The 25,529-nt window shown below is 43.3% G+C and overlaps 1 protein-coding gene across 2 annotated transcripts in view; it reads right to left on the bottom strand.

The window, feature by feature from the left end:
• The window catches only part of RAI14 (retinoic acid induced 14), a 115,114-nt gene that overhangs the window by 47,364 nt on the left and 42,221 nt on the right, over positions 1-25,529 (bottom strand). For both annotated transcript variants that reach the window (XM_012807101.2, XM_023514993.1), the window contains exon 2: positions 10,427-10,557. In XM_012807101.2, coding sequence (XP_012662555.1) covers positions 10,427-10,557 — 131 coding nt within the window. The remainder of the gene's footprint in view (positions 1-10,426; positions 10,558-25,529) is intronic.

Below are 25,529 nucleotides of genomic sequence, written 5' to 3'. Positions count from 1 at the left end.
GACTTCACAAACCCCTAAGTACTTATTCATTTGGGAGGTTCTCACAAAAAAAAAAAAAAAAAAAAAGAAATGCAAAACTTCAGGATCCTACCCAGGGTGGAACCCACCAAGTTCCTCTACCCGCAAAGTAACTCTGATACACATACAAATTGCAGGACCATTACCACAGTAGAAAGTTGTGTGATCTAAAAGCCATGAGTCACTGGTCTCAATTCTGCTATGCCAAAGCCATGGGACAGTAAGATCACTCAGATTCACTGGCCAGTTTACTGTGGCCTATATGATCACTGAAGCCTTTTCCACCCAATGCGGCCAGCCAAGTGTTCTGTGCATGCACTTATTGCAATATCTCCATTCTAGGTCACTGAGCTCAAAAGATGCTTAGCCCATAAGGAGTCAATCCCACCAGGATTAAAAGGTCTGGATTCCACTTTCAGATTATAATTGGAGGGTAAGGAAGGCACTACTATCTAGCACCTTTGTGTTATAAAAGTCTTGAAAAACTAAATTCAGCTGAGGCAGTAGGGATTCAGTCCTGCTAGTGAGAAGTGCAGCTGCTGTCTGCCTTTGAGCAGTTTCAAAAGCAGCTTCGAGAGCGACTCTGGTTGTAGAAAGTTTGAGAAATGAAAACATTTATTGCCTTTCCGTGATTAAAAAGGTAAAATAAATGAGGACTGGCATTTAAAAAAAAAAGACTATAAAAACAGGATTACTGTTTGTTAAGTGCCCACGATGTGCTAATTAATAGAATCATCAGAACTTCTGGGGACAGGAGGGAGGTGGCATTGACATGAGAGAGCACATACTCAGCTGGGAAATCCCATGACACTGAACCACAGCATTAATTCTTTTTCTTCAGAATTGTTTGGTTTTCATAAATGTGGTGTGGAAATAGTACTTGTGCATTATGAAATATTCCTCAGGGCAAATAATTATTATGTTATATTCAGTACTCGTCCCTGACTCTAGTACCTAGAATGGGTGATTTGTAGTCACTCTAGAACCTTTCTGATCCACACTTTCCTCTTCATAAATTTACTTTAGTGTGATACAGAGTATTAAATGAGAAATACTTGAGGGAAATGGACAAGATCTTTAAAATGGATTAAAGAATAAATTATCATTAACTATCAAAACCTAGTGTTTGGTTAACCGGTATTAACATAATTAATAAGAAACAATTTCTTTCTTATTAATTAGGAAAGATTGGGCTCTCACTGTGATAATTTGACAACAGGCATAAAACAGGTACCTAAGTAACCAAGACCCATCAAATCCTAGGTAATTTAGGAGAATTAGTGGAAGATTAGTGGAAGAGAGCTCACCCACTTTGATTTCTAATCTTTTTTTTTTTTTTTTTGAGACAGAGTCTCACTTTGTCACTCTTGGTAGAATGCTATGGCATCATAGCTCATAGCAACCTTCAACTCTTGGGCTCAGTTTTTCTATTTGTTAGTAGAGACAGGGTCTCACTCTTAGGCTGGTCTCGAATTCAAAAGCTCAAGGATTCACCTGCCTTGGCCTCCCAGAGTGCTATAGGTGTGAGCCACTGTGCCTGACAAGCTCATCGAGTTTGAAAATTACAAAAGGCTTCACGACAGCGGTGGCAAATCGGATTCTTGATTTATACACCACACTGGTATATTGGTGGGAGTGGATTGGTGGCAGTGCTGGCTTCTTAGAAGGCAGGAATCAAAGTACAACATGCGGGACTGTTTCTAAAGGGCAAATACGTGCCCTAGTGAGCTGACATCCCCACCTGTGAACTACTCAGTGAGACAAGCTCCTGTGACAGTGGCTCACTGCTGTGTGCCTCAGACCCTTCCTGCTCTGCTCTGTCACAGCCAATTACAGTTCCCAGGCTCTCCTGACTTCTGCATGCAGGGCAGGTCCAGCTGGTGGAGGGCAAAGCCAGAGAGCTCTGACCCCAGGCAACAATTAGCATTTGAACGTTTAAAATCCTTCATTCTCACTATATTTCACTCAACTTTGGGCATAGCTTTAAAATGAAAAATCCTGTGATCCTATCAATATTTTACCCAAAGTGGTTCCTATTTTCTAAATCTTTTCTCATGAACTTCCACCACTACTATGGTTACAAGTCTTTCATTTAAAGCACAATTTTGTAACAAGATTATGTTCAGATTTAACATTTAGCACTGCATCCCTTTTAAAAATTCAACAGCTGTTACTTTAATATCATTTACTTTAGGCTAAAATTTACCTTTAATTTTTACCTTGTGGACAAACGTTATATACACCTATCTGTGTGTGTATAGGCTTAAAAAAAACTTCACCTGGACTCCACAGGCATTCCTCAGCCCACCCATAACTATCATGATGTAGCACTGACAGAGATGCCTTGGCTAGAAAATGTGGGGTCTCACCATGGCGTGACTTGTTCGGTGGTTCTGTTGGGACTGATCACTCAGAGCACTGGAGGCGCTTCATGCAACTCCATGCCCCGAAGTGGACTCCACACCAATAAAATGAGAAGTTCTGCAGATGAGTCCAGCAATTGTCCTTCCCTATAAACACCCAACGCAACAACTATCCATACAAGCAGGCACCTTCAGAAGAACCAAAAACAGGTGACGATCATGGTGCCTGGTTTTAACACCTTTGTATCAAGGAAAGAGGCACTGAAGAGGGCAGAGAGATGGTCTGACATCTCCTAAGCCACCTTCCCCAGCCACCCACAGTGCCACACCAGCATACCCAGGGGAGACAGTCTGTGCACCAAGGGGAGGGAAAGTGAAGTGACTGTGGGACTTCGCATTAAAAGTCAGGGCCACAAGGACACAGGGGAGCACAGCTGGTTCCCACAGCTGGTGCCCTCAGAGGGAGCATTTTGGCCAGAGGGAACTCCTCTGCCCAGAAGCCCAATGTCCTATTAGTCTCTCCATCTGCAGAAACAGGGCAGCCTAGGGCCTGTAGTAAAGCCGTTAGGTAGTGAGACCACAAAAGCTGCAGTCCTTGGCTAATTCCTACAGCTGTGCTGGCTTAGAGATGGTGGACTTGGGGTGCATATGACCCAGTGAGACTGTCACCCTCCTCCAATTCCAAGCAGCACAGCTAAGGGAGAGTCTCCTTCCATTTGGGGAAAAGAGAGAGAAAAGAGCTCAGAAGACTTTGTTTTGCGATTTGGGTAGAGTACCATCCTGAGGCCCCTGAATCCAGGTCTTAGTTCCTCGATGGCATTTCTGAGCCCACCCTGGGCCAGAAGGAAACATACTGCCTGAAGGACTGGGTCCTGGCAGGGTTTACCACTTGCTGGTTAAAGAGCCCTTGGGCTCTGAGTAGAAGTCAGAGGTAGCCAGGCAACAGTCCCCAATGCCACTGGGTAAGACTGGGCTGGCTTCAGGTGTGATCTGGTGCTGGTAGCTCTGACGGAGTACCCATGTCCTTCTTCCCCAACTCCAACAGCTAAGTACAAAGAGTGAGAGACTCTGTCTAGTCATCCAGGGGATTCTCTTGTCTGTCACCCAAGCTCACCAAGATGGTATCACCAGGGGTCTACAGGAGTGACAGACAGCATCACTGGGCTTGAAGCACCCCCTGCACTGATACAGGTGCAGTGACCAAAGACTTATCCATAACATTCAATTAATTACCTTTCAACATCTCAAAAGCCTTCTCAAGAAACATGGGTTCAAATAAGCCCAGACTCTGAAGATTAAATACCTAACCCTTCAATGCCCAGACACAACAAACATTCACAGCATCACGGTGTCAAGACATGACCTAACCAAACAAGAACCAACGATCCAGTGAGCAGGACCCTGTACTGGAGCTGCTATAAGCACTTCAAAAAATTGAGAGAAACAATGGCCACACGGTCACTGTTTTTCAATTTAAGGTGGTCTCTGTTCATGCTGTTACCGGCACCTACACTGTCTCCTTCCCTGGTCCCCAAATCCTACTGGATCCATTCTTCAAGGCCCACCTCACATTTCCACCTCAGGCAGGAAGCATTTCCTAGTGACTCCAGTGTCTCCCCAGCTCTCCTGTCTTGAACCCTTAGAGTATGTTATAGGTTAGCACTTTATTATTCTCCAGTATCTTCATCAGTCTTGTCTTCCCAACTGGATGCCATGCATTTTGTAGGCAAGGATGGTATCTTCTTCTCCTTTTGTGTGTGTGTGTGTGTGTGTGTGTCTGTGTGTTTGGGGTGGGGGAGGAGACAGAGTCTCATTCTGTTGCTGCTCTGGCCAGAGTGTCAGTGTCATCATCGCAGCTCACAGCAGCCTCAAATTTCAAAGTCATAAGCTTAAGCCAACCTCTTGCCTCAGCCTCTTGAATGGCTTGGACTACAGATGCAAGGCAACAAACCCAGCTAAGTTTTCTATTTTTTAGCAGAGAACCTTGCTCTTGCTTATACTAGTCTCCTAGTATACTAGTCTCCTAGTATACTAGTCTCCTAGTATACTAGTCAAACTCCTGACCTCAGGCAATCTTCTCACCTCAACCTCCCAGAGGGCTAGGATTACAGGCATGAGCCACCATGCCTGGCCTGTATCCTCTTAAATAGAGTTTGGAACATTTTAGATACAGGGCATGCCTCCTGACTAGTAGGTTACTGAAACACAGGCATTTGGGCATATTTATAAGATATGAACAGAGGTTATACCACCTTTGAATCGGTGTATGACCCAAAGCAGAGTGGATACAGTGATCATATTCTTCAGTTTAACACTCTGACAAATATCATCAGGTCTTAGGAAAGACACAAGGTGATTTTGCAGAGAAGGAAGGAGGCCACAGTTACATATATGCATATATGCAGTGGATTTAGGTAAATTAATTTAGCAGCTATACAGGAGAAAAACTGGGAAAAGCTGATCAGCTAGTATGACTTGATTTCTAAGTTTGAACTGCTTGTATAAAATATCTTACACATCCTTTCCTGAGAATTCAGAAAAAGAGAAAGTGCAATAACCCCAGCCCCCTACTGTAGTGACGTGCAAAGTTCAAGGACTGACTACCTCTCCCACTTTACAGTCAAGTTCCACAGAGTAGTCTAAAAATACTTTCACAGAAAGCCAAAAAGATCAGGTTTCTGAAATGTGGGCTACATGAAATGCTATATACATATCTCCATATGCACATGTCTGGGTGGTATTTGTTCAAATACTATAGTCCCAGCAGTGACTTTATTTAGTCTGGTCGTTCCTAAGACAAACACACATAACTTGAATTACATGCACATCCACATGTAGGAGAAACCATCTTGAAACAATTAGACTTCTCCGGTAAGGGTTTCAGGGCACTGGCCTCCTCCCACTTCCTCACATCCAGCACAGAAGGGAACAGACGGGCAGAGGCAGGCCAAACTGGACTCCGCAAACACAGCCTGCAGCTGGAGCTCTCTGCCCCGCTCCATTTTGTTCTATTCGGACCCACAACACCGCCCTTCCTTTATTCTGCCCTAAATGAATTCCAGTCATTCAACTGCATTTACTATTTTTTAACCCCTCTTTGATCAGTCTCAGAGGGAAAAAAATTCCTGGCATGGTTTTTTATCTTTCCCTCAAAGGAAATATTGCAGGCAGAAACTGCCAAGTCTAGGGCATTACCAAACCGCCCATCTGGTTACTGACCTTGGGTTACGCGGCTTCTGGAGATGGCTGCCTTTGCCGCCACATTTTTTGGGGCTTTCTGGGTTGTCTGGTTGTCTAGGTAGTAAAGGCTGAGTATTTCTCCATTTAAATTGCCCTGGAAGCTGGAGGGCAGTGTCAGGCTGCCATGTATACCAGAATAGTTCTTTCCCCCCTGAATCCCAGTGTAACTCACCCCTAAGTAATTTACTCATGAGATATTATCAACAAAAACAGTGTTTTCTCCATAAGGACCATATGAAAAAAGTCACATCCACAAATACCAACTGAAGGTCTCCTTTGCACCTGGAACAGTGGGGAAAAAACTACATAATGACAAACATTCGATGATCCTTGTCCTCAGACAGCTTACCATGTTACATGGGGTTCAAGTCTTTTAGAAAACAAAGGATTTTCCTTCTGGAGACATTTCCATTGTTCCTCTTCTTTCGATGGACTATATCAAGTTCTAAATTGAGGTTCCAATATTTAAGAAAAGTAAAAATTAAAAAAAAAAAAAAAAAAAAAGACTGAAGGAACCGGGCAAGAGGAGAGGGCAGAAGCAGACAGCCCTCCTGGCCAAAGTCAGGACTGACAGGCGACTGCAGATTCCCAAGCAAAAATACAAAGTGAGTCGTCACAAAAGCTCTGCAGAAAATAGGGCCCCAGGCCAGTTTTCATGTGAAACTATATAAACTGAAGGCTCACCTTTAACAAGCAGGCAGAAAATGCGGACCTAACTTACAAGAGTGAGGCCTTACCCTTAGAGAGGAACTCGAAACATCTCTGACAGGTCCACAAACAAACACTCTCCCTGCAAGCTCATGGGTTTGGTCTAGCCAAGTGCTCCCGCAGAAGGAACTCGAGCGCAGCCAGCACTGGCCTGTCACTGACTCGGAGCCTCTCCCAGGAGGTTGACAGTTTATGTGCAACTAAACCCAACATACCTTGAAAGAATAGGAACAACAACGGAAAAGTCTCCTCAGCTGAGGAAAACTCCTCAGTTCCTCCTGAGGGAGATGTATGTACACCCAGGCAGGAATGCACAGATTAGACTAAATCCACGTGCAGAGGGCAGGCTCCAATGGTGAGAAGGCTGAAGCCATGAAACGGGGGCTCACTTCACAACAAAATTCTTGAGCTTGATATTGAAGAGATAAGACTGATTGTTTCTAACCCCACAAGCCCATCTCATTCTGAATACTCAGACCATTAGATTTGAATGAAAATATGGCTCTAGATTAAGAGTTAAGTCCATGGTGTCTTTTAAAATTAAATTTTTGAATTATCAGTTTATAACCTTAATCATCAGAAAGAATATCCCAAGTAGAAAAAGAAATTGAAGTACTGATAGACGATTGCTTATGGAAAATCCTACACTAGAAAGATAATGATCCCCTCTCTCCTTTGTCATTACCTCTTAACTCTCTACAAAAGTGCCATGGAGAGAAAAAATAGTTGACGTGTAAATACAAGGGTAGAGTTGTTACAACTGGTCGTAAGGTTAATTCAGGGAGAACTTATTAAGTGGGGCTTAGTTTTATTATATGTAAAATGAAGTGGTGGTGGTTACGTAACTGCTGTGTGCATTTTACCATTAGAAGGGAACAGAATGAAGTACTGATAAAGTGCCGAATGCGATGAACCTTGACAACATTATGCTAAGTCAAAGAAGCCAGAGAAGAAAGCCACAGGTTATATGATTCCATTTATATGAAATACCCAGAACAGGAAAATCCACAGGGACAGAAGGCCAGTAAGTGGTTGCAGGGGGCAGGGAGGAGGGGTTGAACTGGACAGCGATGACGGTTATACAACACTGTGAATGTGCTTGATGCCACTGAACTGTGTTGCTATCAAATGGTCGAGAATGCTGAATTCTATGTTATGCGTATTTTACCACAAAAAAATGAAAGAGAAAAATAATAGGCTGGCCACCTACTTGACACATAATAAACATGAACAAAAGGTACAGATTTGTCAGGGTGATCACAACTGAGGCTCATGCTAACCTAGGTTTTCTAGCTTCACTCTCTCTTTTTTTTTTTTAGAGAGTCTTACTTTGTCACCCTCAGTAGAAAGCCGTGGCTTCACAGCTCACAGGAACCCCCAGCTCTCGGGCTTAGGCGATTCTCTCGCCTCAGCCTCCTGAGTAGTGTCTTCTCTTTGTTGAGTACCATCTTGGGCAAAACCATCATGGCATTTCTCTCCCCTTTCTCTGGGATGATGGTAAAAGGTTGTCTGTATGGACACTGACAAACTCGGACTGGGGGAGTAGGCACAAAGAAGGCTGAAGCGTGGTACAAAAAGCAGTTCAAAAGCTCCAGTGTCAGCTCGGCGCCTGTGGCTCAAGCGGCTAAGGTGCCAGCCATGTACACCCAAGGTGGCAGGTTCGAATCCCCAGCCCGGGCCCGCCAAACAACAATGATGGCTGCAACCAAAAAATGGCCAGGCGTTGTGGCGGGTGCCTGTAGTCCCAGCTAATTGGGAGGCTGAGGCAGGAGACTTGCTTGAGCCCAGGAGTTGGAGGTTGCTGTGAGCGTGTCTACCCAGGGGAATAGCTTGAGGCTCCGTCTCAAAAAAAAAAAAAAAGCTCCAGTGTCTGCCACCAAAAATCTCAGGTCAGAAAAAAAACAAAATTGAGCCCTGGGTCTCTCCCCAGACCAAGTGATTCAGAACACGTGGAATGATTCAGCGTATCATGGAATCAATATTTTTTAAAAGTACTCCAGGTGATTCCAATACAGAAGCTGTCAGGATCAAGAATTGCTTTATTGTAGTGCCCATGGTGGGCTGAGTGCTATGCTCACTCTACTTACAAGACAGGGCCTGCAGCTGAGGGTGCCCCTTCCACATCCTCTGGGACTCCTCGAGTCTCTGAGCACGGTGGCCCTTAGGAGCAGCACTCAATCTTTAAGGAACAGGAGATCAGGGATGAATACCCTATTTTTTTAATCCTTTGGTTGGGATAACTACGAGGCCTCATAAGCTAACTTTTTTCTGTAAAGGGACAGGTAATAAATATTTTGGGCTTTTTGAGCTATATAGTCTCTGTCTGCTGTAACTAATCTGCCTTTGTAGAGCAGGAGCCGTCATAGATAATACCCAAATGAATGGTGTGGCTGTGTTCCAATACAACTTTACTTATAAACACTATTCGCCTGTAGTCCCAGGCAGGGACTACCGGCAGGAGGATCACTTAAACCCAGGAGGAGTTCAAGTACAATGCAGATAACATAGTAAGACCTCATTTTCTTAAAACAATTAAAAAAAAAGACAGTAGGCTATAGTTTTCCAACCCCTGCTCTGGATCAAAACCAGTGGTTCTCCCAACCCTTTTGGCTGGCACCAGGGACAGGTTTTGTGGGAGATAATTTTTCCATGAGACCCCTTGGGGAGCAACAGAGAATGGTTTCAGAATGATTCAAGCACATTTCCACCTCAGATCACCAGGCATTAGATTCTAAGAAGTAAAACTTAGACCTCTGGCAGGTGCGGTTTACAGCAGTGTCCGGGCACCTATGACAATCTAATACCACTGCAGATCTGACAGGAGGTGGAGCTCAGGTGGTGATGGGAGCAATAGGGAGCACCCTAAACACAGACGAAGCTTTGCTTCCTCATCCTGGGCCCACCTCCTGCTGTGCGGCCTCATTCCTACCAGGCCATGGGCTGGTACTGGTCTGTAGCTTAGGGGTTGGGGATCACAGGTCTAAATAGATTCCCAGAACTCTCATCAAGAAAGAGTCCCAGTTGCCTAAAATAAGAACCTATAAATAACACACCCTATGTAGGCTTCTTCCTTCCTATGCTTCCAGGCTACAGAAACCATCTCCACTCAAATTATCTCATCCTCAGAACTATAGTTATGCAGTTAACTAATATCATTAGGATGGATATAAACAAATAAATACAGACACGCACACAAATACTTAATCAAATATATGGGGTTTTGTGGGGGTTTTTTTGCAGTTTTTGGCCAGGGCTGGGTTTGAACCTGCCACCTCTGACATATGGGGCTGGCACCCTGCTCCTTTGAGCCACAGGCGCCGCCCCAAATATATGGTTTTAATTATGGTAAGCAACAGTGTCACAGATGGGAAATCACTAAGCAAAACCATACTACTCACATACATATTTTATCTATGTTAAGGAAACTTTATAATAAATGTTATAAATAGGTTTGAGGGTTATGAAAAAATATTTTTTCACTTTTATGGTATTTCTTACCTAGGGTACAATTCATTTCCCTTCTGCCACTTGGTTGTAATCTTGGTAGGTGAAATCTTTGGTCATATCCAAGAACATATACAGCCATTCATAGTCAAGCTCAATGTGTAACTCAGAATTTAAAGAGAAGAAATAGATTAAAATAGCCTCTTACGTATTTTACCATGAGAGTGGAGAAGGAGTGGCAGTAATGTCACTAGGTCTCCGTAAAGGCACTTGTGAAATTCCCTTACGGGGCTCAGCACGCAAGGCTCAGTGATTAGGCCACACAGATAGTCAGGTGGGTTCAAACCTCGCCCAGGCCTGCTGAGCAACAATCAACTGCAACAACAATTAAAAAAAATAGCTGGGTGTTGTGACAGGCGCCTATAGTCCCAGCTACTTGGGAAGCTGAGGTAAGAGAATTGCTAAAGCCCAAGATTTAGAGGTTGTTGTGAGCTGTGACTCCACAGCACTCTACTGAGGGTGACACAATGAAACTCTGTCTCAAAAAAAAAAAAAAAAAGAAGAAGAAAGAAAAAAAGAAATTCCCTTATGGGTTCTAAGGACAACAGAGGACCCCGCGAACCCAGAGGAGCACATGGGAAAGCAGCACTTACGCAGTCTTGCCCTCACTGTCGTGCTTGGTGGCGCTGGCCCCCTTCTTGCCCAGCAGCGAGGCCACCTTCTCGGCGTCTCCATTCTCCACGGCCTGCAGCAGCCGGTCATCATTCTTGTTCCACTCATTGGTCTGTGGAGCAAAGGGAAGAAAGAGAGGCAGTGAGCGACACCAGCCACAGCCATGGCCATGCGGTAACTGGCAGGACCCCTGCCTCCCAGCTTCCTGCCGTCCTGTGGCTCCGAGGAAAACCTGACCCCAATGACAACTTTAAAAAGACCTTCCCCTTCACCATGGAGACACTCAATAAGGCTGCTTTCCCCCAAAGAAAACATCAACAATTCAGTGAAATCACACCCCGTCACCAAGCTCTGAGATAAAGTTACTTTTCTTAACTAATGCTGGGAAAATGAAGTAAATTAAAAAGACCTCAAGGCCAGTTTACACATTAGCTAGCTTCTACTAACTGGACAGCTGGCTTGTCGGAACACTGGTCTTTGACCTAGGCCACAGCTCACTTGGTCCGTGTTACAGAACCAAACTGACCAATAGCTTGAGGTTACCCAAGGGTTTTCATATACACACAGTTCTTCACCTGCTTTTATCACCATTCTTTCTCTTTTGACTGGGCCAATTTTTGAGCTGTCTAGGGATTGTAAGTTGTTGTCCAGGCTACTGAATCACCAGAAATAAAACTTCTTCCTGAGCGAGATGTTAAACATCAAACTGCTTTGCGCAAAGCCTCACACACCATCAACCCCAAAACCCAACTGAATAATTCTGCAAGCCACAGTGACAGTGAGGCTTCCATGTGTATAAAACTAGATTCTACTCTTACAGGGAAAGAGATGATCTCTATATAAAAAAGCAGATGGAACAGAAATACAAGACTAAGAAGTTTCAAATGTGAAAGGTAGCAGTGAGCCACTGAAGGTGTTGGAGCAGGAGAATGCGGAAATAACAGAATCAGTGCTTGAGGAAGTCGTCACGAGAGGTACAGGACAAGTATGGGATTCACAGGGAGGAAGGAAGGGACAAAAGCTGCTGGGCACACCAAACCCCCGGCACTGTGCAGGCCCAGGCCTTCTCGTCCCCCCTGTAGCAGGCCCCGGAGCTTACCTACTTTCTGGCCCCTTCACTGGTAGACACTGCCACCTAGGAGAAACTTCACTTCCCTTCCCAAAGCTTTCTACAGACTCTGCTTCCTTAAAACCTCTGAAGGGAAGAATTCCTGGGAGGTATTTCATATAGATGGCAAAGGAGATATTAAAATTTTTTAAATGAAAAGAGGGAATTTTCCATGATTACAGTCTTCCCTGGCCCCAAGGGTGTGTTCCCAATGTCTGCACTGATGCATTGAGAAAACTCAGCAGACTATACCCTCTCACAGAGAAGGGATGGGTCCCCAAAACACCTAGCTACCCTCCTAATTTCACCCCAAATTTGCATCTCTGAGTGTCTCTGGACTAGGCCACTCCCAGTTCTCAGGACTCCCTCCTCCCCTCTGGCCATCCAGAGTGTGATAACAAAGAAATGGGGTAGGTCTGGAGGAAAACCAGCAGTCTGCCCTCTAGGCATGGACCTAAATCCAGAATTCTACACTGACACACATTGGGTGGCTTTAAGTCATCTATAACCACCCTGTGCCTCAGTTTCCCAAGGTTTTGGCCTGGATGTCCACTGTGATTCCTCTAAGGCTCAAAATTCTTACTCTATAAAATTCCCCAAAGCAAACTTTGCTACATATTACACCACAACAGTACTGTCTGAGATAATGGAAATGCTCTGCCGCCACTCTGTCCAATATTATAGCCACAAGGCCAGCAGGTCTCAACTACGGGTGACTATGCATCTGAGGCAACACTGGGTAATAATCTCTGGAGACCTTTTTAACTGCCATGTCCAGAGAGTGTTACTGGCATCTACCAAGGGGAGACTGGGGTACTGTTCCCTATCTATAATGCACAAGACAGCCCCTCACTGCCCGAAGAATAGGACCCAAAACATTAATACTACATTAGCCTCCTGTGGCTGCTGAGCATTAGAAATGTGGCTAGTGGAAGTGAAGAAGTGAATCTTTAGCTTGGAGACGAGGTGCTAGTGGGCAGCGGCTAACACACAAAACAGTGCAGCTCTACAAGACAACTCTCCTCATATTCTTTAAAGAATGGTCAGGGCCAACATCATCCACACTCCTACTACAATGATCCATTTGCTCACAAAGAAGACATTAGGCATTTTCTTTAATTACAAATCAGGCTTCCTATTGAAGGGAACACATTGCCCCTGGCATAAGCATCTGTTAATGGAACAGGAAATCTCGCTTAACAACAACTGTACAAACAACTACAGCAGCTACCAAGAAACAGATCGCAGCTTATTTCTCCCAGAGTGCCTTTTACAAGTTAAAAGAAAAAAGTTATTGAAGATAATCTAAGACCCATGATCCTTACCTATATTACCCTAAAAGAGAAAAGTATTGTCTTTCAAAATCCTTCCCCATAACCTGAACTGACCAAATTAAAACTAGACTGGAAGATCAAAAGGACACTGGATCTCAGAGGACAGGACTGAAAGTACTTAGGCGAAGCGAAGGCCACATGAAAGGGTTTCCCTTTTCAGGGTTGCTAAGGCTCCACCCTTCAGTAGAGAAAAATCTGACTGCACGGGTTCCCTAAAATTAGTTCCATGTGGATCTTCAGGGAGTTCAATTTAAGAGATCGCCCCTCCCCTACTCTCTGAAGGACAAGGTCAAGGGCGCCTTCTCTGCCATCTGAAATGCATCTCCCCTAGTGTCTTCTCTTCCCTGAAGGTGAGAATTTACTTTTCTCTTGGAGGAGATGAGGCAAAAGAACAAGCTACCCACACACAAATATTTAAGAAATGCTGCATGGTAAGCAGCAGAGGGACAGGATGAGGAGGGGGAGAGAGCAAGAGATGATCTTAGAATGTGCGCTGAGTGAACAGTTGAGGACACACTGGGAAGGCAGAGGCTGACCAGAAGAGAAAACAGGACAGAGAGAGGTCTGTAGAGCAGACCACAGGCTGGGAAATGAAGAGAGAAGGCAAGAGTTCTACTCTTAAAATTCTTACCAAAATTCTTTGGTGGAAGCCAAGAAAGATCCCAATCAAACCTCTGACCAGGAACCTGGATTCTGATCAGGGGCAGAGTTCTCCAGTCCTGGGCCAGGCTGCTGATCATACTTGTAATTAGCTTTGAAATAAATGCACAACTGGACATCTCATGCTCCTTCCAGAAGCACGCCTTTCAAGGTACCAGCACTCTTCTCCTACTTTCCCCCCCTATCCTCTCCTGCATGTGTTTAACCATTCTGTTCAACGCTATATTCTATACCAAAAATCGCATGGCCTAGATGTTTAATAAATACGTCCAATGTCACTGTGCTCTGCAGCACACTCCTCTGTTCCTGCTCCCATCCCTCTGCAGAGTGGTATAAAATTGAAATTAGGCACTGAAAGAAATCTTGAAAAGTCATCCTGATCAATCTATTGTCCAAAGGTAGGGCTGGTCAGATAAATAGGTGAAGTCCAAAATTTTGCAATAACATCCCAAAGTAATTCCTTCATACTCTAGAATCAAGGAAGGCTTCTGGAGAAGGCTATCATGTTAACAGTTTTCTGTTTTCTCACACTTTTCTGTGAAAATCTTCCCCTCTAATTAGTATGGCTTTTGTGGGACAGGGTTAGCATTGCTTCTACACAGGGCTCCTGGTTTCCTGATAGTTTTGATATATTAATGAGTTAAATAGGTGGGGCTGGGCGAGGTGGCTCATGCCTGTAATCCTAGCACTCTGGGACGCTGAGGCAGGTGGATTGCCTGAGCTCACAGGTTCAACCAGCCTGAGCCAGGGTGAGACCTCATCTCTAACAATAGCCAGGTATTGTGGTGGGCACCCGTAGTCCCAGCTACTTGAGAGGCTGAGGCAAGAGCATTGCTTAAGCCCAGGATTTTGAGGTTGCTGTGAGCTATGATGCCATGGCACTCTACCAAGGGAGACAAAGGGAGACTCTGTCTCAAAAAAAAAAAAAAAAAAAAAAAAAAAGGAAAGAAGAAGTAAAAAGGAGAAAAAAAAAAAAAAAAAAAAAGAAAGAAAGAAAAGAAGAAAAGGAAGAAGAAAACATCAGATGTATCACATTAAATAAGGTTAAATGTTCTGTGAATTTTTTATTTATTACATACAATGTGTATAGTAGGTGGTGATACAAAATACATAATATATTTCTTACTGGAGAATCATTATTTAAAAAATTGGAAGCTAGTGCTTTAAAATGCCCTGTCATCCCATCCAACTATGAAAAAGCTAACTTTCAAAGCCTCCCTCAAGCCTCTCTTGAGCCCGCCTGGTGACCTGTTTCTCTCCTCCACGGCATCTAAACAGCCCCCCAACTTACTGCAACTGAAATCCACTGAAGTCCACTACCTAGACTTGAAATATTGCATTCTGATTTTTGTGCAAAAGATCATGTTTTTATCCTCTATCTTCAGCTCCCTAAAGGTACTGACATCACCCTTTATTCCTTACTCTTTCCATGCTCAGTATTTGCTGATGATTCTAGCAAAAGGTCCTTCCTCTTGATTAGCCTTAAAGGTCTCCTGACCTAGCAAATACTTATTCTTTCATTTATAAAACTTTCATTCTTTTGCAAGCAATTATTAACTCATATTTCTGGGGTTTTTTTTGTTTTTTTTTTTAGGCTAAATAAGTCAAGTCCTTTTCTCCCAAAAGCCAGTATTCCAAGAGTTCAATCATGTGAACACACACGTTCTTCTAATCTCTTCACAACTAAGAAGCCAAGCCTTATAAATTCAATAAAGGTGAGGCCAACGTCCCCCAAGCACAAGAATCCCCTGGTGCTGGTTAAGTCTGACGACTTCTAGGACCCACCGTGTAGATTACGACCCCAGTGACCTGGAGTGGAGCCCCGGAGTCACAGAGGTCCAACAAGTGCTCTCCTGATTCCTCCTGCCATTTGGGCACAATTGGAGCTATGCTAAGGCTAATCAGAGAATTTATATACACAAGGATTTACTTCCTCCATAAGGCATGAGGAAGGGAGTGGAGGAAAGAGAATAATTCTTCACTTTTTCCTTTTCTGAACTAGGTATTCTGTCTCCTAAAAGCTTAGTAAACACTAGGCTTTCCCTAGGAGGTGCATATGTGACCTGTCTCTGGGACATGTATAAGAATGCTAACAAAAGCACTGCTCATCATAGGCAATAATGATAAATAACCCACATTTCTGATAACAGAAGATGGATAAATATGGTCTAGTCAAGCAATAGACTACAGCTACATGCAATAACACAAATGGATGTTATAAATAATATCAGTAAATCACGCACAAAAAATATCAGTACATCACGCACAAAATAGTATTTCTGAACATGTGGAAAGACAGAAACAGTTAAAATGGTGCTATAGTGTTTAGGAATGCATACGCAGGTGGTAAAATTATAAAGAAAAGCAAGGACTAGGTTACTACAGAAGTCAGGGTTGTAGTTGGGGGTGAGGGGGCAGCATTTGAGCAGAAGGGGACACTTTGGGGGCCTAGTCTGTCTAGCGATTTTATAACTATGTTAGACCATACATTCTTGTTTTGCCTGGTTACCCCTATATGTGATTTATTTCTCTCCCTCCAGTCCCCAACACAGAGTTTACAAAGACATTTATGGTTCAGTTTCTGGTCAACATCTAGTCAGATGTCTCTGGAGGGTCTGCATTCTTCCCTGCTGTTTCCTCATCTCTAAAATGAAGGCAGAGCGATACCAAACCTGGCTCTTACAATCTTTTGAAGGCTCATAACCACCCTTGGGAATGTGATAAAGTCCCAAACTTTCCTCAGAATAAGGTACACACACATAAAATGCATGCAATATCAGAGAGGGCTTTCCAGATAAAGCAACTATCTCTAGCCCATCCATAAACCCAAATTAAGAATTCCTGGTATAGCCAGGCCCCATGGCTCACACCTAGCACTTTGAGGTGTGCTCTAGGCCAGGGGTTCAAGACCAATCTGAGCAAAAGCAAGAACCTCATGTCTACAAAAAGTAGAAAAATTAGCCAGATATGGTGGCAGACTCCTAGAAGTAGTTCCAGCTACTTGGTAGGCTGAGGCAACCCTGTCTCATTAAAGCAGTGGTTCTCAACCTATGGGTTGCGACCCCTTTGTAACAACGAAAATAACATTGCAGCATTAGGAAGGTTGAGAACCACTGCAAAGGGAGAGAGAGAGAATGGATTCCTAGTATAGAAAAGAAGAGGCAGGCTTCAGAGTCAAGTGCTTTTGAGTTTAAGTTCCAGCTCTACTATCTCCTGTCTACAGAGTCTTAAGTAGGTCATCAGTGTCCCTGGGTGTCCACGTCCTTATCTATGCAATGGAGGAAAGTCTACCTACTTGTAAATTACTCTGAGAATTAGATGCAATGGACATTAACAGCCTTGCACATATTGCACCACTTAAAAGTGGTGATTCTTCTTCTTGAATTTGAATGATTTGCACTGTTCCTTCTTGACTAATGCTCTATGAATCCTTTCATATTTATAAGTTAGGCCTGATAACCCTCATAGAGGCAGATAATGCCTTATGCAAGTTTTGCCTTAGTGCAAGTTTTCTAAAGGCTTCTTTAAAAGCACATTTTAAAGGGCTCTAGAGAAACATTCACAGACATGAAATTAACTATTTTATCGAATACGGCTTATTTTTCCAGGAGACTGTTTAAACAGATGCTATTTCAACAGAGCACATTAGGCCACATTTGCAAGCTCAGGAAGCCATATGTTACGCTCCAGAGACATGTGTAATGTGTCAGCTATGAAGGGCAGCATGTGGGAAGGCAGCCCTTACCCTCAATGTGGGCCCCAAACATTCCTGCTAATATATCACAAATGAAATTTTCAATAGTTGGCCATTAAGTTTGCTATTCATCAAATCTCTTCCAAATGACACTGACTTGCTTAAGAGTTTTCCCTTGAAGCTGGCCTTTGCAAAGCCTCCCCTGACTCCATCTAGACTAGCAAACACCCTATCAAGCGGGGGTGACGAACACTGGGGCTTTGGCAACCAGCAATGTCTGGCCTTCGGCAGACATGGCATCACCTCTTTTATTTTGGTTTAATTACGGGTACCTAGAAAATAAAAAATTAAAAAAAAAAAAAAAAAACAGTGCAACCCAGTGGTCACAGACATCCAGTGGGGAAAGACATTTGAGTTTTCAAATATATCAGAATAATAACCCAGTAACACACAACAAGCCAGGAAGAGAAAGAGCTTCTCTGACTTTCTTGAGGACAGATGTTAAAACCCCAGCCATCATAAATCGGAACACCTCTGGTATGGCCAGGCTTCGGCAGCCATCTGGAGGGGGCTTATTTGAGAAATTATCTTTAGGAAAACTGCATATCTCGCTCCAGTTTACAGAGAGCAGAGTGTTTTGCCAATATAATCAGTAAGGCCAAGATGAAAGACAAAGTAAACTGTTTTCACTGGGAAGCTTTCAGATTCATACTGTCCAGAAAAAAGTAACACACACCTCATCATTTTAAGACAGAGGACAAAAAACAAGCAACCTTAAGGCCCCAATATTGTCCTGTTGACTATACCAGCCACTAAATATTAGCTACAGGTATCTATCCATTACATGCAAAGTAATATAGAGGATTCTATAGATGTTACACACATAAGAGAGGCCAAATTTCCATCATTCATTCGTTCGACAAGTATTTACTTAGTGCTTTTACATGACCAACATAGGCTTTACTGAAATTTCTATATAGCTTTGGAGATAAAATATAGCAATGCCAGAAATACACCAACAATACACAACGGGATACTGGAGGTGGTAAAATAGGCAACATGGAGAATTGAAACAGTGGAAGAAAGAAACAACTTGCAGCTTGGCAAGCCGGGAGTTTCTTGACTACATCACGAACTAGACCTTGCAGGGAGTGATATTTAGATTACTGGGGAGAAGACAGGATGATGGAAGCATACAAAGTATATTTTGTTAGCAAGTGGATTCAAGGGAAGCCTTATAAGACTGTTCTCTTTAGGGTTCACAAAAATCGTCAACACATCAGGACATAAACATTTGTCCATTCTCCTAGCTTTAACGAGCCTAGGAGTTTCATAAAGAGCTTTCCGTATAATGTTAGTTACTTCAAACCAATACCTGATGAGTTTGTCCAAAATGCTTTTGCCCTTTCCCTACAGTTTCATTTTACATCATTCCCATCTACAAGTTACACGGTTTCTGCTATTCACCCTGAAATCCATCACCCTCCCTATAATGAACTGTGTCTGTAGTTCCTGAGGTCTTTTCCATATAAATGCTAAATGCTGTGTCAGGGACATTATAGGTAACTACAAACACCTCCATCCAGAAACAAGCAGTTCTCTGCCTTACTCACTTTAGCAAGCTATTCCTAACTCAGTGCTCCCCTGTCCCCAGCACTTCCTGGCTGCCAGGACCCGTCAGTTCTCTTCGCTGGGCTCTCCCATGCTTCTCTTCCACAGCAATTGGCATTGCTATAAATCTAAATCATATTTCTGAACTGTCTGTAATGATCTGTCCACCTCCCACTGGACTAGTTCAATGCCAGCATCTGTCTTATTTAAGCCCCAGGCCCCTCTCCTATTGCCCAGATGGTAGGGGCTTGGAGACTTGATTGAATAGCTCTGTTTTTCTTCCTCCTATCCTGACTGCCACTATTAATTAACCCCTTGTCCACTGATTCTTTTGCCTCAGTCTACAAATGTACTTATTATTCACTATAATCCCACCAAATTCCTTCCTCTGGCTATGTTTAAACATTATGTTTAGAAACTATGTCACATAAGGTAAATGCACAGTCTCATGGGGCAGACAAGCCAAAAATAAGTCAATCCAATTTTATCCTTCAGGGAGAAAAACTATTCCATGTAATTCAATTGGTTTCAATCACTTGTTTATTCACATTCCTTATCTAGGGTAAGTGAGTGTGTATCTTAGGTACTATGTGAAGTGCTAGGGATAAAGATAGATAGGACACAGTATTGCTCCTCAAGGAGCCCACAGACTCCTGAGGACAGAAACATGCTCAATAACTACTTATATGATTTTTTTAATCAAGTCTAGGCCATGCTATGAACTAAATCCAATGAAATCCCAAAGAGGATACTATCACTAAAAATCATCAAACACATACAGTGCTAGGAACTATCCTATATAATACTTTAAAGAATAATTTTATGAGGTAGGTACTATAACATAGCCCATTTTACAGAGGAAACTGAGACATAGGGAGTTAAGAAACTCATGCAAAGTCCCTCCATTTACAGTATGGTTAGCTCTCTCCAGGGAGAATGCTAAAGCAGTTCCATGGAAAGGCTAGTGCCTGTGGCTCAAGTGAAGGCACCAGCCATGTACACCCAAGGTGGCAGGTTCAAATCCAGCCCAGGCCCGCCAAACAACAATGACGGCTGCAACCAAAAAATAGCCGGGCGTTGTGGCGGGCGCCTGTGGTCCCAGCTACTTGGGAGGCTGAGGCAGGAGACTCGCTTTAGCCCAGGAGTTGGAGGTTGCTGTGAGTTGTCCCCCTCCCAGGGGTACAGCTTGAGGCTCCTGTCTTAAAAAAAAAAAAAAAAAGGAGGACCATTTTAAGATGAGGAAGATTTAAGTGTGTTTCTAGTCCTAGAGAAGTATCAGGGGACAACCTAGAGGTCCCCAAAAGATGGTGAACAACATGAGATGAGGGGGCCCAGAACAACTAAAGAACGGTGAAGGTTAACCAGAAAGGGTGGTGAGACTGTGGAGAACATGAGTCAAGCGTTACGAAGTGGCCTCCTGTTATTTGCTAAGTTTCTATGATGTGCTTGTCCTTTTCAGGTGGACTTGCTTAAAAAAAAAAAAAAAAAAAAAAAAAGACTACAAAAGAGACATAAACTGGTTCACATTTATGAACCAGTAAATCACCATAATCATCTGTGACCTTGTTGGAAAACAGGGTCCCTGTGACATCATCATGTTAAGATACGGTCATGTCGGTTTAGGTTAGGTCCTAAGGCCAATGACTGGTATCCTTATAAGGAGAGGGTGATTTGAAGATGAGGAGGAGGCACAGGAAGAAGGCCAAGTCACCGACAATGGAGCAGAGACTGGAGTTGTGCTGCCGTTAACCAAGAAAACACCAAGGAGAGAGAGCTAGGAAAGAAAAGCAGCTAGAAGAGGCAAGGACAGACTCTTCCTCAGAGTCTATGAAGGGAGTTTTAGCCTCCAGATCTGTGACACAACATATTTCTATTGTTTTAGGTCACCCAGTTTGTGGTAATTTGTTACAGGAGCCCTAGGAAATTGACACACCACCCCATGAGCAGGTATAGTTATCCTCATTTTACTGATGAGGAAACTGAAGTACAGAAAACGTTATCTTGCCCAGTTGCAAAATGAGAGACTGGAAAGACTTGGAATTCAAACCCCAGGCCCCTGTTGCTCTGACCACTATACTTCCCTGCACATATGCCCATCGCACTGAGGAAGACTTCCAAAAAACTGAGCCAACTGGGAAAGAATATGGATCACAGCCTGCCATTTGGGGCTGAGGGTGAGAACTCAGTCTGGTGGTATCAGGTTCATAAACTCTGAGCTCTAGATCCCTTTTAACTTTTAAATTTTATTTATTTATTATTATTATATATTATTTGCTTTTTATATATATATATGGGGGAGACAGTCTCATTCTATTGCCTGGGCTAGAGGATCGTGGTCTTAGCCTCGCTCACAGCAACCTCAAACTCCTGGGCTCAAGGGATCCTCCTGCCTCAGCCTCCTAAGTAGCTGAGACTACAGGTGCCCCCCAACCCAGCTAATTTTTTTTCTATTTTTAGCAGAGATGGGGTCTCTCTCTTCTTGCTCAGGCTGGTCTCAAACTTGAGCTCAAGTGATCCACCTGCCTTAGCCTCCCAGAGTGCTAGAATTACAGGCGTGAGCCATAACACAGGGCTCTAGATCCCTTTTAAACACAGAAATCACACCTAAAGCAAACTCAGTATTATATATGAAATTTGTAGTTATACAAAAGCAATTAAAGCATGATTATTTGCTTTACTAACATGTACAGAATAAGGCCTCAAACTTTACATATAATTTGACTTACTCAAACATTCATCCCTTAAAGTGAGATACATGTGTAACAGTGACTGTCATGAGGTCTGAGCAAGATTCCTCTCACCCAGAGAGGGCTCTTGGAGACACATCTGGCCACAGTCCAAGCACATACAAATATTCTTAGCATGTATTTGAGTGTAATAAGCAGCTATAACTCTGAAGATTTACTCTTCACCCAAGTGGCACAATATAGAGTTCACAAGAAGTATCCAGACAAAATGATTTCATCCACAAAGTCCTCTGAAGCGCATTTAACATACCAAAGATGGCAGAGTGGAGGACTAAAGTGGTCTCCTGTCCTCACTACGCCCAGGTTATCATGCCCTTTATAGATGTTAAAAGATTACCAAAGGCCAAAATGGGAGCTAAGTGAATTCACAAGCCATGGAAACAGTCCTTGAAGTTACAAATTCTACATGAGATCTAACTGCTCTGTATTTTCTGCTGTCCCACACCTACCCCACAGCCAAACACATAATGCAAGACCTAATTATCTCAACAGGTAAAAGAAGGAATTTTTAATGGGGTTGAGGTCCACCCCAGGGCCAGGTTATTGCAACTGCCTATGACTCATGTTCTTGTTTGGGCAAAAAGATAGGGACCTCAAGGTTAGGGCAAAGCAGCTTCCATACTTGGTGTCCCCTAGCCCTACGCATGTGTGAGTCATAAGTGACTATGGGGGTTTAACAGTGTCCCCCAAACATTCATGTCTACTTGGAACCTCAGAATACAACTTTAATTGAAAATATGGTCTTTATAGATGTAACTAGTTAAAGATTTAGAGATTAAATTATTCTATGTAGATTTAGGATAGGGTCTGAATCCAACAACTGGTGTCCTTATTAGAAGAGAGGACACACAGGAGGTGCCTGTGGCTCAAGGAGTAGAGTGCTTCCCATATACCAGAGGTGGTGGGTTCAAACCCGGCCCCGGCCAAAAACTGCAAAAAAAAAAGAAGAAGAAGAAGAGAGGACACAGTAACATGAAGAAGGTGAAGTCAACATGGAGGCAGAGATTAGAGTGATGTGTCTACATGCCCAGGAATACCAGAGACTGCCGGTGACCACCCAAAGCTAGGAGAGAGGCATGGTACAGTTTCTCCTTCAGAACCTCCAAGAGGAACCAACCCCACTGATGCCTTGATCTTGAACTTCCAGTCTTCTGAACTGTGAAAGGATGAGTGTCTGTTGCACAAGCCACCCAGTCTGTGGGTATCTGCTATGGCAGCCTAGGGGAGACTAACACAGTGACACCTGGAGAGGGGCTGCTCTATCAGCACAACATGGTGGGGGTGGGAGGTAATCCCTCCTGACGGCAGGGGGTGATGACGTTCTGCAGGGACCACACACTATACTGATTTGTTTCCCATTTATTCAGAATCACTGGTCATGTTTCAAGTAGTGACACTAAAACAGCAAACTGCAATAAAGTGATCGTGTATATAGCACTGACCTCAAGGCTGGTGAAAATTTCCAACTGTTAAAATTCCACTATTTTATGCTTTTCAATTTTTCTAAAGGAAACATAAATTTTTCCTATGACTAAAAAAAAAAAACTTACCCAATGTCTACACATTAGAATCACCTACGTCTCTTCAAAAAATACAATGCCTTTAGAAATTTCTTCATGCAATTCTACTGTCAGCCTAAAGAATTACTCTTCCCTTGACAACAAAGAAAACGGCAAATTAGCCTGATGGTAACCCCCTCGTGAAAGTGCAAAACTAGATGGGAGGGTAAATCTCAGCACTTACAGACTTGAGATGTGCCAATAGGCAGGCAAGATGCCCCACGGAGAGAAAGAACTGAACCAGACTCACTTGTATTCTCCTTCAGATGGGCCCTCAAGCGGATCCCCTGCTGTGGTTAGTGAGGAGGTCACCCAAGCCGGAGACACTGGGGTCTTCTCCTTTCCTCCAGCTCCCAGCCAATTACTCATCAAAGAACTGCTGATACTGCCTCTCTGGTTTCCCTGGCATTGATCTGTTTTCCATTCCTATGTTAATTCCTGTATTCAATCCAAGTCAGTTCAACAAACACCTTTTTTTTTTTTGGCCAGGGCTGGGTTTGAACTTGCCACCTCCAGCATATGGGGCCAGCGGCCTACTCCTTCCTCCACAGAAGCTCCCCTAACAAACACCTTTTGGTTCCTACTTTTGCCAAGGTTCATCATGCTCAACATTTCCTCTTTGCCAAGCTCCTGGGCACAATGACATGTTTAGATTTGTAAATAGAACCACGAAGCAGTTCTGATACAGATCATTGTTAAAACATCATATCTAGGATGTTTTAATTGGTCTTTCCAGCTCCACTTCCCCCTTCCCTCTTCTCATGCCAACTTCCCTGGTACTATAACCTTCTTCTCCACTGCTCTGGATTACTTTCCTGTACAAAACCATCATGACTGTCCGACAAGAGACCCCACGCTCTTCCCTGGCCCTACTCAAGACTTTTCTTAAATCTAGTTTCAGACCTTAAAGTCTACTATGCTCAGTTCTCCCTCTGGGCTTTGCCATGCCCCCATGCAAACACTGCTTCAGCCAAGCTCTTGGCTCCAAAACCCAAATTATTCTTTGCTGTGTACATTGTACCCACTGAAATAATTTTTCCTTTCTCATTTTTATCTTGCCATCTCTATGCCAATGCAGCATAAAGTTGCTCCTTCCCATCTGTTTTAACAAAGCTTTCCACTAGTATTCCAGGTATCTGTATATGGTTTGCCCATCTTGTTATCTTCTTACAGAGAGAGGTACAGTATCCGGCTAAGAGCATGGATTCTGTGTTTATGAGTCCAAATTCTAACTCTCCCACTTACCAGACATGTGGGCCTTTTTTGTTTGTTTGTTTGTTTGTTTGTTTAGCCAGGGCTGGGTTTAAACCCGCCATCTCCAGCATATGAGGCCAGCACCTACTCCTTTGAGCCACAGGCGCCACCCCTGACAAAGGTATTTAATCTCACCTATCTCAGTTTCCTCAATTGTAAAAGAGGGCATCATAGCACATTTTAATATGTTGGCCTTCCAAACAGATTGTACTTGATGGCAGAAAACTTTCAAATTCTTCCACGAGGCCTCTCCTTGTAGGCCTATCTGGGTATTTTTTAATGAACTACTCTATTAAAACAGAATTTTCTCTCTTTGACTTGGGAGGGGACATTTTAATCTAGTGTTCCAAATTCATCATTATCATTCCGAATGTCTATAAACGCTACAACAGGGTTTGGAAGACTCTCTGGAAAGTGACTTAAATAATCAAAATACTGCATACACATGGTCTAATGTTATCAGAGGTTAATTTTAAATAGTCTGGATAGTTTTGAGGCAAGAGACACCACTGATTTATTTATAACAGAACTCTTATACCACATATAATTCTCAAGGAAGAGCACATTTGTTACAGCCTTCCTACACGCCAATAATAACAAACCCAAAATAAACTCCAATATCTACCCACAGAAGGGAAAAAAGTCTAGTTCCAAGAAATTATTTCTGCCTGACCTCTAGAGACAAAGGTCAGCAATTTTTAATAGCACAAGACAAGGGGCCATGATGTTCACCATCAGTCTGATCTGTCTGGGGCCTTGGACTAACGCGTGCAGAGACAGCCTTTTGCATGTGTTTTCCCCATTCCCAGAAGACACAGGGCCTCTGAGGCTGAACTCTGTAACTGCACATCTCTGAACAAGAGGAGCAGAAAAGCCGAAATCAAGGATGCTGGCAGACAGGGAGAACTTTGGAAAACTCACTGAGGTTCCCACCTGTAAAGCCTTTTAGAGTCCACAGGGGATTTTGCAAAACTATCTTGCCTTGGAGTTTTACGATTTGGCTAGATACTGAGTGATGAGGGAGGGAACACACACACACACAAAAAAAAAATCACCAAAAGGAGGAAAATTCTTGTCAAGCAATACTGGAACTCCACTGTATGGTCGTGGGCTGTGA

The sequence above is a fragment of the Otolemur garnettii genome, unplaced genomic scaffold, assembly GCF_000181295.1.
Source record: "Otolemur garnettii isolate 467f Iridium unplaced genomic scaffold, OtoGar3 scaffold00063, whole genome shotgun sequence".
NCBI lineage: Eukaryota > Metazoa > Chordata > Mammalia > Primates > Galagidae > Otolemur > Otolemur garnettii.
The sequence above is the reverse complement of the archived record's forward strand: the minus strand, read 5'-3'. Positions and strand labels throughout refer to the sequence as shown.